Source organism: Tympanuchus pallidicinctus, unplaced genomic scaffold (genome assembly GCF_026119805.1).
Source record: "Tympanuchus pallidicinctus isolate F22 unplaced genomic scaffold, pur_lepc_1.0 scaffold4, whole genome shotgun sequence".
NCBI lineage: Eukaryota > Metazoa > Chordata > Aves > Galliformes > Phasianidae > Tympanuchus > Tympanuchus pallidicinctus.
This window is the reverse complement of record NW_026294758.1, coordinates 36,688,690-36,704,298: the sequence shown is the minus strand read 5'-3', so window position 1 is coordinate 36,704,298 and position 15,609 is coordinate 36,688,690. Positions and strand designations below refer to the sequence as shown.

The 15,609-nt window shown below is 38.6% G+C and overlaps 1 protein-coding gene across 1 annotated transcript; it reads left to right on the top strand.

Annotated features, from left to right (window-relative positions):
* The first annotated feature begins 218 nt into the window (after positions 1-218).
* Positions 219-15,244, top strand: PSAT1 (phosphoserine aminotransferase 1). The gene is made up of 9 exons (XM_052700779.1): positions 219-335; positions 2,445-2,505; positions 4,085-4,154; positions 5,132-5,337; positions 6,828-7,000; positions 7,485-7,654; positions 11,094-11,222; positions 13,602-13,739; positions 14,354-15,244. Exons 1-9 carry the CDS (start codon positions 276-278, stop codon positions 14,457-14,459), a joined length of 1,113 nt encoding a protein of 370 aa, XP_052556739.1. The 5' UTR covers positions 219-275; the 3' UTR covers positions 14,460-15,244.
* Positions 15,245-15,609: the final 365 nt, after the last annotated feature.

Below are 15,609 nucleotides of genomic sequence, written 5' to 3'. Positions count from 1 at the left end.
ATTGGGAGAGGGGAAGAGGGGGACAGTGGGAGCGCGGGGGCGTGCGCGGGGCGTGCGCGGGGCGTCTCCCGGCTGATCACGCCTCCGCCTCGTGGCCGCGCCGCCAGGAGCCGGCCGGGGCGCTGCCCACGGGCGGCCGATGGACGGGGCGGTCCGGCAGCGGCCCCTCCCACGGGGTGTGAGCGAGAGCAGCCAATCGGCGAGCGGGCGGCGGGGGGTTTATACCGGCGCGGCGGCCCGGGGGCGGCGAGCGGCGGTGGGCGAGCGGCGCCATCATGGAGGGGGGGAGGCAGGTGGCTAACTTCGGCGCTGGGCCGGCCAAGCTGCCGCGCTCTGTGAGTAGGGGCCGGGAGCCGCCAGGTCTGGCGGCGAGGTGGGGGGCGCGCTGGGAGTACCTCGCTTTGGCCGCGCTCCCGGTGTGGCCCTGTGGGGCTACCGCTGCCGAGCGAGGGCCGGGAAGCTGAGACGAAGAGCGATAAAGTCGACCGCGTAGCTCTCCGTTCCTTTATCCCGGCTGCAGTCACAAGTCAGCGTGCCGTGAGCCGCTGCCCCTTCTCCCGGAGCGGCTCCGCCGGCGCTGCAGCGCGGCGTGCTGGCGTTGTCCGGCGCTCAGGCGGCTTCTGTGTGAAGCGCTGGAGTCCCGTCGGTGCGCTGCGTGTTCGTGTCGAGTTTGATGCTTATGAGCTGATAGAGGGCATAGCAACCCGGTGCCATCTCTTCGTTTAAAGAAATGGTAATGAGTGCAGTGCAGACTCAACTCTGTGGGAAGTTGCATCAGCAGCCGTAGATTACACAGTTGCATATGGAGCGAGGGTGTCTCCAGCTGGATCACAGGCATCCGGCTGCCGGCGTAGGGGCGCCGTACCGTGAGAGTTCGTGCTTCTTGTGTTGGTTTCCTCCATAGTTTTCTTACTTATTTTCTATGTTTTTTCTTTACCAGTTTTACTAGGTAAATCAGCTTGCTTTACAGCGATTTTATTTACGAGCTTCCTCCTGGAAACATCCCCTATAGACCACACTGCAAGGACATTGATTGCTCCATATGGTAGAGCTGCTTGTTCCAAAAGGAGCTCTTGCCGTGACTGCAGCAACTTTGGTCATGCTGTCACAGTTAACTGGGTGTTTGAGGAGGGCCCTGCTGTGCTCCAAGCTGCTGGTCACTTAAGCACCTTCAAAAACACAGCAGCAGGAATGGGCTGTGCTGCCACAGTTGTTTCATGTTGTTTGATTTTGAGGTGATGCTGCATGCAGGGTGCTCAGACTGTCTGAAGACTGAGCTCTTCATGCCTTCTAGGAAGAGCCTTAAGTGTTGATAGTGAGGCGTGTGCAGCTTCTCAGATAAAGCTACTAACAGAACTGGATTCTACACAGCAGTTTAACAAGCCCTTTCTGATGCTCTGCAAGTTCGCTCTAACTTATTAAACTTATTTGGCATCGGTATGTTCATAGCGTGAAAAACATTTGTTAAAATATTGTGATCTTGGAGATGAAAAGCAGCACGCTATTCATGGTTGAACTGCAGGTGACCAGCTTTACAGCTGACAGATCACACAAATGCCCTGTCAGCAAAGCTCCTGCAGCTGCCTGAAGCATGTGGTGTCTTGGCAGACCCCGAGATGTGCACATACAGCAGTTGCTCTGGAGGTTTTTCTACTGGATTTCCATCTCCTGCATCTATTTGGAGGGGCTAAGAAAGGTTTGCCTCTCATGCAGGAATTCACTGAAACCAGAAGTAATGATGAAACAGATGGTTAGGATCTAATTCTGCTTTGTTGATATGTAAGAGCTATGAGAGAAAGGCAAATTAAAAGCTTGAAGCAGCAGATCAGCTTGCCAAGGCTGCTAAAAGTAACCTGATTTTTGTTGCCTCAGAGTTTTCATTTAATTCTTTTCTTAACTTTCAGTAACAGATAACATGCATCTTTAGGAAGTGCAGGACTTTGTTCTATGAAACCAGGCCTTGTGGCATTGAATCACCGTGAGGTATCAAGTGCTGCATGCTCTTTTTTGATTATTCTTTCGATATCTCAGTTAGCCTATTTGTGGGAGGTGAGTGAAAGAACACAAGATGGGGGAAATAAGAATAGAAAAAACATGTTTCTGAACATTAAGCCTTCTATAAGCATTTAGGAGTTCCACTCAGCACTTGAAAGTCATTCTAAAGTAATCTGGAAGTGCAGCTATTGAAATAATGACTTGAAATGTGAAGTCTCTACATGAAGCATAGGATTTAATTATGCTATTTTAAGACAAGCCTTCAGCTACTAGATAAAATGAAATTACATGGAGCCTATTATTTTGTTAATTTCCTTAGAGAAGTGTTAGGCTACTGCACTATGGAGCAGCTGGTATATGTATGATACATTAGGGATTCCACATAGTAGAAAATTCTCAATTTATTTGTGGATTTTTATTTTTTTTTTTTTGTTTGTTTGTTTTGTTAGGTATTATTAGCAGCACAAAAAGAATTGGTGGACTACAAAGGACTTGGCATTAGTGTTCTTGGTAAGTAAGACTTTCAAATTTTTGTATGATTTTCGGAGTGTAGATTCTTAATTCAATTTCTTAAAAAAGAAAAAAAGGCTTCTGCTATTGATATTTGCAACTGAATACCTCATTTTCTTGTGTAACAGCTTGTAATACTTTGTTTGGTTATGTTTGGTTATGTCCTTTTGTAAACTGCTGTTCTTTCCTTGCTTTTTATTCATTCAAGGGATCATAAAACGATCCACAGGTTGCTGTTTACTAATCCAACATAAAGCACTATGGATGAAAGTAACTAATCATAGAATGGTTTGGGTTGGAAGGGACCTTTAAGATCATCTTGTTCCAACCCCCGTGCTTAGGCAGGGCAGCTCCACTTGACCAGGATGCTCAATGTCCCATCAAGCCAGGCCTTGAATGCCTTCAGGGAGGGGGCATCCATAACCTCTCTGGGCAACCTGTACCACTGTCTTACCAGCCTCAGAGTGAAGAATTTCTTCTTGATTTCTTGTCTAAATCTACCTCCTTCCAGTTTAAAATTGTTTCCCCTTGTCCTGTTGCTACATGCCCTTGTAAAATGTCCCTGCCCAGCTATCCTGTAGACAACCTTCAGATACTGGGAGGCTACTATAAGGTCCCTCAAAGCCTGCTCTTCTCCAGGCTGAACAGCTCCAGCTCTCTCAACCTAATTAATCATAATTAAAGCCCTATTATTTCTGGATCTTTAAGAAATTACCTGTGTTTTTATTTACCTAAAATGCTATATGTGGATATACACATACTGTGCACTTGTATGTCTGCACTCGTTATCTCATGTACCACCTGGCAAAACAGTTCAGATGTATTTGATGTCTAGTGTCCTTTCCTTTAGGAAGTCTGTGCTATTCAGACAGAAAGATGAGGTGCTTTATGTTACTTGCATGGCTGAGTCATTATTCAGTCCCAGAGGCATAAAACATTTAAGAGCAAACATGCCCAACATTTTACTACCCCCTCTGAAATTTTTCATTGCTAAATTTATCATATACAGCAGTCTCTTTGGGGTACAGATTTGTGTTAAAATTGTTTGCTCTTCTAGACAGAAGGAAGACTGTGGTTTAATAAAAGAAATTAAAATTCAGTAGCCTGAAGTTCTAATTTGGACTACTGCATTATTAAGTTTTTTGTGAAATAAGATATTAAGACAACCCCCTGTACTGGTTTAGCAGGTATAGAGTAAAGTAATAACTAAGGATGTTTTTAGAGTGAAGAAATTTACACCTTCCTAGGGAAAGTTTTTATATGCCTGCTTTTTTTTTTTTTTTTTTTTTGGGGGGGGGTTGAGGGGAGAGGGAAAGGGGAGAGGGGGAGGAGTAGTTAGGTCATGTGGCTGCCAAATATTAGTGGGGAGGATTTGCACAGAATCGAACACAATCTGAAAAGTAAGGGTTTTGTGGGCATTTGGAAGGGCTCAACAAAAACAGGAGTTGGAACTGGGAACGGAAGCCTTTGGGTATTGGGTCTGTGAGTGTAAAAATGTTAAAGCTTAGCACAATTGGTAAAATCACATTCATAGTTGTCTGTCTTGTTCCATGCTATGCTTTTTTTTCCGCTACCGTAGAAATGAGCCATCGGACCTCGGATTTCTCAAAAATTTTAAATACAGCTGAAAATCTCTTGCGTGAATTACTGTAAGTGAACTATTTCCTGTTTTTAAATTAAACTTGTGATAGTTGCACTAAAATTGCCAAATGTGGAGACTTTTCCTTGAAGGTTCCTAGTTTGTTTAGATAGGCATCTGATTAAGTAATGGAGAGGATATCGGTCTTCCACTTGCCTAGTTCTTAAGAAATCTGTTTTAAGAAATAAGTGGAAATAACAGAAATATGTTCTCTGATGGCATGCAGGTGATCTGTATATTGCTGATTCATACATTACCTTATTTTACTAACATAATATTTATAAGAAATAACTGGTCAGGAGCCCCTTTCTTACATGTGCTGTAATGCTTAAAAAAGTTTCAAGTAGAAAATTTTTAGATCATGGATTAGGGTTAATGTTTTTATATCATGCATTAGAATTAGTGTACTATTCTCACAGTAGTTTTATATGAAAGGACCATACTTTGTTTTTTAAAGCTTGACTCCTTGTCACAGCCAGTGTGAGTAGTTCGAACAAGTAATTTTTGTGATGATGTAAATAGCTCCTCCACATGCTCCGCATGTACAATGTACTGTGCAGTTGCATGTGCAAATTAAGAGTCTAAAAACTGAATTGTGCTTCGAGAACTTTGTTGTGAAGCCATCTCAATTCAGAAATGTCGTGAAGCTTTTAAGAGACAAAACTTCAAGTGAGCATTAGCTCTGCTGGAATACTGTTTGAGCCTGTGTGCTGTGATAGAAGCTTCTCAGGAATGAATTTGCTTATAGTTTGGGTCAAAATTTGCTTATTTCCAGTAAACGTTTTTAAATCCAATATAGCACTGTTCCTACTGTTTAGGTTCTTATTCGACCGGCTTTGAGGTAAGTTGGCAGGATTTGGTTTAACCTCTGAAAGACATCTACTGAAATAGCAGTACTCCTTCTCTGTAGGTTTGCAGTCAAATGTATGTAAGTGGTATGTGTCCTTTGTCTTTTGAGAATAAAATATGGTAATTTCTTGCTTGCAGAATTATACCAGAAAACTACAAAGTTATTTTCCTCCAAGGAGGTGGATCTGGTCAGTTCAGTGCAGTCCCACTAAACCTGATTGGCTTAAAGGAGGGTAGACAGGCGGATTATGTGGTTACTGGAGCTTGGTCAGCAAAAGCTGCTAAAGAAGCAGAGAAGTATGCCAAAGTGAATATTGTTCATCCGAAACTATCAGCCTATACAAGTAAGTTGATGATTACACATATTGATGTGAATGCTTGCTTTTCTGAATTGCTATAAAAATTGGCCTGTCTCAGCTATTGTGTTATTGAGCATTAACTAGTTAAATGGTTGACTGGCCAGGACTCAAAAACTGTCTGCTGCATGTCTCCACATCCATGACTAGGAGATTGGTTAGGTAGCCTAGTGGCCTCCACCAGGCAAGCATTCTGAGGTGAGAATGACCGGGTTCCAGAACTTGAGCGGTAGGAAGAAGACAGGGAAATTATGTGGGCTGTCTGAATAATTTTATTTTTTAACTTAGATTTTAAGGTATTTGCAGGTATATGCTGAAGTAATTCAATTTCTTATGCATTCAGTAATAAATTATTATGAAATTAAGAAATATATTTGGCATCTTACGTGTACTGGCCCAGGAGATGGGTGATGGGTGCTTTCTTTTATGGTCTTTCAGGGGTTCCCAAACACTCATCTCCTGACCATTTGTTAGTTAGCTCTGAAATAGGAAAGGCACTTCTAACTTCATCTCATAGAGCGTATGGACATGACATAATTTTAATGACCACTGTGTACAAAGAAGAGAGGTTATGTGTAACTTTTTTGTTAGAAAATCTGTTTCAGGACATTTTACATGTATGCTTTAAGTGGTCACTGGTTATAAATAAATAATTATTGGACTAGGGATATCTAAATTCTTCTGTTAATTGTGCTTTTATTTCTTTTCTCTGGTCTGTGATACACAATTTAAAGTCAAAAGAGTGGCAGCAGGGAAGACAAAGAATATTCCCCAAACCAGTTGGTGCCCCGATTACCATTTATATAATCTTCCAGGTTAATAAATCCTCTAAGACACAGGAATTATTTAAACCAATGACTTATTATAGGGGAATGTATTTGGCAGCTATAATTAAAGTAAGAGGGAATAAACAATGGGAGAGGCAATAGCAGCATTTATTCCCCGCATCTTTTGGAGAAGAGGAGAAGAGAGGGAAACCCATTTGTTCTATGCAAAATCTGTTCTGTTTGGGCTTGCCAGTGTATGGCCTATTGACTGAGGCTAATTTTAATTTTGTAGATCCCTTATAAGGTTTAGATAGGAGACAGCTGAACACATACTTACTTTGAGAGGTCTAAAAATGCTTCTAGAGGTTCGTGTAAACAGAGATTCCAGTAACTTTACCAGTAAGAATTTGGATGCTTCAGTAGTTTCAAAGACATGTAGAAGATTCCGCCTGATGAAGATTCCTTAAGGAAAAAGGACTGAAAGTCAGATGAATGTTTGTAAGCCTGATGATGGCCCACCACAGAATACTGGGGATGTACTGATATATTTCTTCTGTGGATACCTTACCAGGAAGCTACAATGCAGCTTTTCATTTCAGGCTGCAAAATCATTCTGGGTTTATACTTGAGGGTCTAGCCTTAAAATAAAACTGCGTGCCAGGAAAATTACATCTGTGTAGTGACCTTTGATATTCTTTTTGTCTGTCTTAGACATTCCTGACCCAGGCACTTGGAATCTCAATCCAGATGCATCGTATGTGTACTACTGTGCTAATGAGACTGTTCATGGTGTGGAGTTTGACTTTGTACCCGATGTCAAAGGAGCAGTCTTGGTTTGTGATATGTCATCAAATTTCCTGTCGAGGCCTGTGGATATTTCCAAGGTACAGTGCAGTTAAGGAGGGGGTGAAGGATGGAAGGAGTAGGACTCAGGAGAAGTGGGATTTACTAGTACTTTCATCTTCAACTGTTTTTGTTTTTTTTTTCCTGTTTTGCTTTCCCTTGAGCAGGTGGATTATATGATGCCTCTCATGAAATACCAAACTGATTGAAAATAGTTTTGTCTACATGTTTTTCGCAGATTTTGCTTGCAGTAGTGTGCAAATGGGGACAAGTTGCCTTGAGAATCATTTGTGACTATTAAGTATTTGGCAAATTACTGGAAAACCTGTTGAATGAAGATATACATGGGATAACAATTATAGCTGGAAGCACACCTTGAAATTAGAACTTCTGCTGGCATGTCCTTGACCAACTTACTTATGACATGTTCTCCAAACTGTTCAGTTGTATAATTCCATATAAAAATACTGGTTTCTTATTCAGTTAATTGATGTATGTTGTGATCCCTTCCTTTCTTTCTGTCAGTTTGGTGTGATTTTTGCTGGTGCTCAGAAGAATGTTGGCTGTGCTGGAGTTACTGTTGTAATAGTACGTGAGGACTTGCTGGGATTTGCACTGAAGGAATGCCCTGTAGTGATGGATTACAAAACACAAGCAGCGAATGGCTCTTTATATAACACTCCTCCATGCTACAGGTAACTTATCCAGCTTTTTAATATCTGTTATTCAGGAAGTTTCTGCATTACCATCTGCTATGCTTAGTGGAAAAAAAAGTTTCAGAACAGAGAGTTGCTTGTCTTCAAGTAACTGATCTGCTAAAGGATTTCATGTGATTTTGCTGAAAATATTTGAAATGATTGTAGTAGGCCTTGCTGCCCAATGAATGGGACTTGGACATAAAGGATGTAATATTTTTAGAATTAAAGACTGTGTGCCATAATTTCATCATTGAATTTCAGGATCTAGTTCTTTGGCTTAAACAAACATGACTCGAGCTGCTACAATACTAATGCTTCTAAGACTGTGAGTAGGTAACTGGGGCATTTAGTCTTGCTGCTTGAGCACTCATTAGACTTCATTTAATTTCTACCTGAAACCACTGTCAGCAATTAAACCTTCATATCCATTTCTGCCTTCATGCTAGGAAATAATAAATGGTGTCATCATTACTAAATGTTTTTAAAATATGAAATTTGAGATATATTTTAAAATTTCTTGGAACATTTCTAGTTTGAACTAAACCATTCACTGCAATGAGTTTTGAAATGAAACCAGAGAAAAGTTTTAAAAAGAGTGGTGTAGTCATTGCTTTCCCTTCTTTTCTAGTAAGACTTTCCATATTTCTTTAGGTACTACCTCAGTGCTTGGCTTGGGATTAAAAGATAAAATTGGTCAATCTTTGTAATTATTGGTAGCAGTCAAGGTAATAAAGTAGTCATGTTATCAGGGAATTCATGTACGCATGAGGTAAAACAGACTATAGCTTGCTTTTTTAAAAGCAGTGTCTCTCATCTTCTGATACCTAGTTAGATGATACCTTGCTAAGGAATGCTTAGGCATTAAATTAGTAATATTTAGCCCTACTTAATATGGCACTTCTAAACTGAAATAATTAAAAATACTATACCAATGCCAACTAAAACAGCTGCTTTTTAAAAAATAAAATCTTAAGTTAGAAACTTCCTTTCCTAAAAAGTATTTTTGCAATATGTCAAAAAATAACTTCTTTTTTTCAAAGTTTGCATCATCTCTTATCAACAGGAAATTCTGTTTCATGCTGACATTGTTTAACTGCAGTTCTTAGACTCCATTTAGTACAAGCCATAGTTTGTGAAGTTACAGTACCTAATGATATCCAGCAGATTTCATGTACACTGTATCAAAATGAGTTACAATGATTCCTGCACATAAAGTCTACCTTAATACCTTTATAATTTAAATTCAGTAGAATTTTGAGATACAGATTACGTTACTGAATCTATGTTTCTCATAGTGTGGCGCGTAAGGTGTGTATTAGTGGAAAGGCATAGACGTATAGTTGATCTTAATTTATCAAAAGGAAAAGTAAATCCTGTACCTATATGTTTATTTCATATTCTGTTGCATAACTGGAATTTTCCAAAGCAATATGGCCACTGTAGAGTGGGTAGTACTGTAATGATGTGCTCCTGCAGCCATCTGAAGACTGCCTTACTGACTAAGCATAGCCGCTATCATTAGGATTTGCATTTAAGAGAAAAATTAACCTAAATTTGCCAGATTATTCTCTTCCTCTCTGCAGTACACAGGCAGTATGAGCACTTTCTTCAACAACTGATAAAGCCTCTCTCTTGTAATTGATTATTTTCTGACTGCCAAGTCATGCATACCGTTTTGGACACTGTGTGCTTGCATTGCACATGCTGGGTTTCAAATCCAGCCATTCATGTTTTCCAAGTGCAAAGCTATTTCCATTTAAAGAAACAAAGTTCTCAACACTTCAGCAGTGCTGCTTCTCTGATTTGAAAAGAAAAACCAAAATTAAGTTTTGCAGTCTTTTATTTAATTTTAACCACTGTGAATAAATTCTGAAAAGCAAATGCAGCTTCAGCTGTAATTCAGTGTCTTTCAAGAACACTAATAGAATAGTGGAGAACTAAAAGAATGGAAAATAAAGTTGGTCTAACAACCTTTCTCCTTTCTGACTGCTGCCTTGCTTTATTTCACTTGATGCTGCAGACTCAAGGTGGAGTGTGCTCCAGAATCCAAAATGTAACGCAGACAGAAATGTTGGCATGGTGTTTGTCTATTTGGCTTGGTTCTAAGTGCCTGTTCCAGTTTTTATAAGGAACTGGCAAAACTTCTTAACTTTTTTTTCCTCTCTTCTTTTCCTTGCACTCTCTTAGGGTTTGTGGCAAACAGGCAGGAAATATTAACAGAATATACAGCAGCTATTTCAGCAGGATGATAAGTTAAATTTAAAGGATGCCAATGGATTTAACATTTTGGTGCTACAGCGCTTAACTCTTTGACCCTGATCTACTTTGCTAAAATCTGCAATGCGTTTCCTATTTAAAAAAAAGACTAATTTCAAGCTACAAGGGTTTGTTTAGCATTTAAAATTGCTCCTGAAACATTATTTTGGCTGACATGTAACATGGATTAAGGGTTTAATCTGGCTGACCTTTGTGGATGATTCCAGGCCTAACTTCTTTAAACATTACTTGTCCAAAATTTTCACTTGAGGAAATGAAAGCACGAGATGAATGTGGCCCTGTGTACCTGTCAGGAGTCTAGGCAATTCTTCATTTAATGGGGCTGTTGGCAGCCTGCTGTCATAAATGTAGCAAGGCTGTGCTCTCAAATCTATAAGGTGTATTTGTAAAAGGCAATCTGTAACCTGATTTATTCTACAGTCTTTCTGAAGTGTTCTAAGATTTGAGAATAGCATCCCCTGAGAAATTGGAAGGAGTGAAGTTTAAAACAAACTCCTGTTAGACTTGTGTTAGGGGAACTTGCAGGGTAATGTTCTCTGAGTACTCCCTTGGAATCTGTAATGAAGGGATAAAATAAAAACAAATCTGTTGGAAAGGTGCCATAAAAACTTGTGAACAGTTTATTAATGCAAAATGTTGTAGTTGTGGGAAATGTCTGAACTTGAACAAGCTGAGTTTTATAGCAAAAGCACAAAGGCAAAAGGCCTTGGGGACTTTTTTTTTTTTTTTTTTTTTTTATGTTGCTCTGTGTAACTGGCATTGAAATACTTGGTCTCTAGACGTGATTTCAGTAGGCTTCCAGGACCCTGCTTAAACTTCAATGGTAATGAATAACTAAGTGCAATACATTAATTATTTGTTTCGTCAAACATCACTGTTCAGGAGGGAAAAATGATCTTTTTAGACAGAAATGGGATTGTAGGTTTATTCTTAACAGTTGTGAAAACATGATTAGATTTCTGGCATTCTTACTTCATGTAGATTTGAGGTTTGTTCTTACGTCTTGAGTAGAGCAGCTGTACAGGTCTCATACTGTAACAAATACCTTAAAAATAAATACAACATTTCACAGTTAAAACTTTAATGTACTATTATTCATGACTGTTTTTGTTTTTTCAGTCAGATAAAAAGAAACAACAAATATTTTCTTTTGTTGCAGTATCTATATCATGGGACTGGTGCTGGAGTGGATAAAGAACAATGGTGGAGCTGCAGCCATGGACAAACTTAGTTTAATCAAATCACAAATGATTTATGATATTATAGATAGGTCTAATGGATTCTATGTGTAAGTTGTGTGTTTTCCCCTTGCTTTAAAAATGTATTGTGCAGCTAAAGTTAAAGCATAACTTCAAGTTCATTTTTAAGTTACTTTTTCAATATACTGAAATTGAGGAGTCCTGAAATCCTAGAGATTATTTATGCAAATAATTCACTTGGTAACTCTCCAAGGGTGAGTTTTGTTCCAGTAGGATGTTATTTCCTATTATCCTATACAAATCACTTGAGAAGCCCTTAGTAAAACACAGGAGCCTAGGAGACGTGTACTGAAAGCAGGTTGCAACTATTTAGTATGCTTACTGCATTTTTGAGAATTACAGGCCAAAACCGAAAAGGTGGCTGGTAAGAAGCTGGTAAGAGGAGTTCTGCATCATCTCCTTTCTAACCATCTCTCCAGAAATCAAAACCTCTACTTTTTTTTTTTTCTTTCTTTTTTTTTTTTTTTTTTAGTACACTCAGGAAGAGTATCTGTATTAATTGTAGTCAGTTTTGTAACACTTGCTGAATTAGTCAGAATGTAATCTGTGCATAAAAATCTGTGCATAAAGAAAGTATTTTGTTTTCAGCTGTTTTTGATGTTATTTAAAAACAGATTTGACAGTTTGTGTATGGATGCAAGGCTTTTTTCCTTGGACAGGACCCAAAATGTGTAGTTAAATCTTGGTGTTGTAAAAAGCAACAATGGTTTCAATACCCATAAGTTCAAAAACTGTCAAATGACAGACTGCAAAATATTTTCCTTTGCCTTCAGTATATAGTCAAAATTTGGGACCTAAATAACTTTAGAGTCAAAGTTAGGATAGAGAAATTAAATTTAGATTTTAAATTTAAGTTGGCCTCAACCTTAATTGGCAAAGATATAGTTCATAATATTCAATGCATTCTGCTGATCCATTTTCATGATGGGAGCAACTTTGCCTTTGGCATTGCAATGATTAGAATTGTGATCCTACTTTATTAAAACCCTGAGGGCTTTTTCATAAAACGGTGAGCAAATCAAGCTTTGAAAAAACATTTTATGGCAAATAAAAAATCTTTGTTTTTGGCAAGTGGGCCTATGGGACTTGATAGGCAAATCCAGTGCAAGTAGGATGGTGAACTGGCAAATAAGGAAAGCAAAGAAAACTTCATTAAGTGATCTGTATGCATCTTGCATAGCAACACAGTTCAAGTCATTTTTTTAGTCACAGATCCATTCTTATCCATTCTAATTTGAAGCTGCCTTCCTAGTTGTAATGTACCACCCATCCATGGCATGCTTCACTGAGCAAGAGGTGTGACAAGCTTTTTGTGAATCGAGACTGTTCCACAAAGTGCTGTGTGCCATTTGCAGTTTGTTGCTTTCTAAAGACTCTGCACTACAGCTTGAGTTGTGTTAGATTGCCTGAATGGAAATGGGTCATCTTACATGGAGCATATATATATATATCCAAATGTGAGAATCCTTACAAGCATAGGCCTTTTGAAAGAGTGCTTTCCTGGTTACAGATGGCACAGAGAACTTACATATGTTAATATTATGATTAGTTACTACTTAATCTGCACAAAGGAACCAATGGAGAACTCAACACCCCTGCTGCATACAAAAAACAGTCCAACCTAAACTCAACCCACAACCGTGTCAAAAATAGAATAATAAAAAATATTTCCTTGTGAATGTATGCAATGTATGCAAGAATTTACATCACAATTTTGGAGAATACTGTGGCTTTGTATCTCTTTTGTAACCAGAAGCACTAAGGACAAGTATTTAAATATTAAATGCTTCCCTCCATTTTCCCCTTACGTTTTGCCCTGCCATGTTTTTTCTGTCCACAATAATTACAAATGAAACAGAATCCATAAAACAAACACAGATTAGAAAAAAATGAAGAGTAATTTTGCTTTAAATGCATCTTAAATCTTCTGCTTTAGATTAAAGGAAAATGTTGTGGCCACGTATGTAATGTAAAATTTGTTCTAGAGATCACTCTCCTCTCTGTGTTCATGATTCTTAATAACACCAAATAAGACATTGATAAGAGGGACTGAAACTACTAATTAAAGTCTCCAGTGGAAGCTTCCTTATACTGTGGTGGTTTGTTTGTTTGTTTTACCTCTGTTTAGATGGGTCGAACTCAATTCTAGTAGCAGTTGTGGCCAGCAGAATAGAAATATCTGTCAGAGACAATTTTGGGTATGTCAGAAAGGCCTTCCACTTCTTATTACCATAATTATACTTTGAAAAGAGGATTTTTGCTTTCTTTCACAGAAAGTAATGATTGCTTTAGTTACGGAGCAATGACTTTTGAGCTGGATGCAATTATTCACTTTCTGAAATTGTTTGTAATGGAAAATGTAAATTTAGCAAAAAGCAGGATAATCATTAATTTTGCAACTTTTCTAGATGTCCAGTGGAGAAGAAGAACCGAAGCAGAATGAACGTCCCCTTCCGCATTGGCAGCATCAAGGGTGATGAAGTCCTGGAAAAGAAATTCCTTGAGAAAGCTGTGGAACTTAACATGATATCTCTGAAAGGACATCGGTAAGTGCTGCGTTGAGATGAATCCCCTTGCTGTGCAGAATAAAAAATTATTACAGCGATACAGCAGCAGGCGTTGTGTATTGACTTACCAGCATTTCTTGCTTACAAGCTGTTCTTCATATTGGTTTGGGAGCACTGGGAATTGCAGTCTTGAGACTGTAATTAAAAACCGGTGGTGAATCAACTGTAGTTTAGGTGTGATGGGGCACAGCTTTCTTGTTAATTCTGCCTTCTCTCAACTTGATTAACCTTTCTTGTCTCTGTTCAAATGCCAAAGAAGGTGACATTTTGTCAAATTCTGTCATTGCGTAAAGTCTCCATTACATTACTTATCTAGCTGATGGAAAGAATTCCTTCCCGTGTTACAGTGGTATTTGTGGAGTTAAAAAAGTTAGATTTTTTTTGATGTCATAAGGCTACAGTGTAAAGCTATAACAACAAATACTAAGTTGCTTTAGATTGCCTGCTTACCTTGAGTAAAATTTTGCCTCTCATTCATATAAAATATGAATTTCTTTCTGTTCAGTTGGGGAAAAGTAACTGTAAATGATATTTGTCTTTTCTTGGCATATACAAAACTTTTTTTTTTTTTTTCTCTCCTGTTTTCAATTCAGATCTGTGGGAGGAATCCGTGCCTCTTTGTATAATGCAGTGACTGTAGAAGATGTTCAGAAGCTTGCAACATTCATGAGAAGCTTCATGCAGATGCATCAGTCATAAATGCACATGTGTTAGAGCCATGCTGCATGTCTATCAAATAAAAGCTAAAGTGTTTGGAAATCACTGTGCTTGTGCACAGACATAGCGCACAAATTACATATTCTTGTACTTCCAGTAGCTATTTTAGTTATCTGCATGGAATTAAGGCCTTCCAGGGGCTTGGCAGTCTTGGCTCCTATCTGAAGATGAAGAGTATTAGACTGATCAAGATTGGAACCAAAATTTGCAAAGCAACAGTCTTAATGTATAGTTAAAGCATTGTGAGATGCTATGGATCTCAGTTCTGACCATAGACATGTCACTACAATGCTCAGTTGAAACTAGTCGTTCTTTAATTATACATAAACGCAGAATAGGAATCAGTACTGCTTTTTGGAAAAAAAAATCTCAGCTGTCTCTTGTTGCTAGTTAGAAAATGACTTCTTCAAATATACCTTGTTATCAGTAAATTCCTAAAGGCAGAATTTCTTACAAGTTTTCTATAGAGCTTTACACAGACTATACGACTGAACAGTGAGTGGCAAACTAACATTAAGTGTTCTCTAAGGGTGTCTAGTTAGTTTATCAGTTGTTTCAGTAATAGTTTTCAGGAGTCAATATCTAGTTTCTGAACTTCAGGCCACTGTGTTCAAAACTTTGTTTCCCTGCATGAGTTTTTAGGACAGTCCCATGCAGTAGTACACACTAGTGACTGGGTCTTTTTTTTTGGTATTTCTATTTACTGGTTGAGACCTAAGATGCATGGACTTAGAATTAAATTAGTATATAATATGAACTGCATAGAGTTCATATTATAAAATAAGTTTCATAAGAGAAACTTATTTTAAACTTCAGTTTATTAACTTTGTATTCTTATACTGGAGTGTGAGTATTGCTGCTCCTACCAAAAACCTGCTTTAATTTGCTACCCTTGTGCCAATTTGGATTGCTGTATTCCACTCTATGAATCTGTGACTTTCTCTGCACTGACTTCTTAGTCCAAAGTGTCTTTCCTCTCTAAGTATTTTCTTTGCCTTCTCGTTGCTTCAGTTCTGTCAGCTTTTGTATGTGGGATTCTGCCCAGCTGCTGTAAGTCTTGACTTCTGATTATTCCTGACAATACATCACACTTTAGGTCTGTTTTTCTTACTTGAATCTTATGGCTTATTCC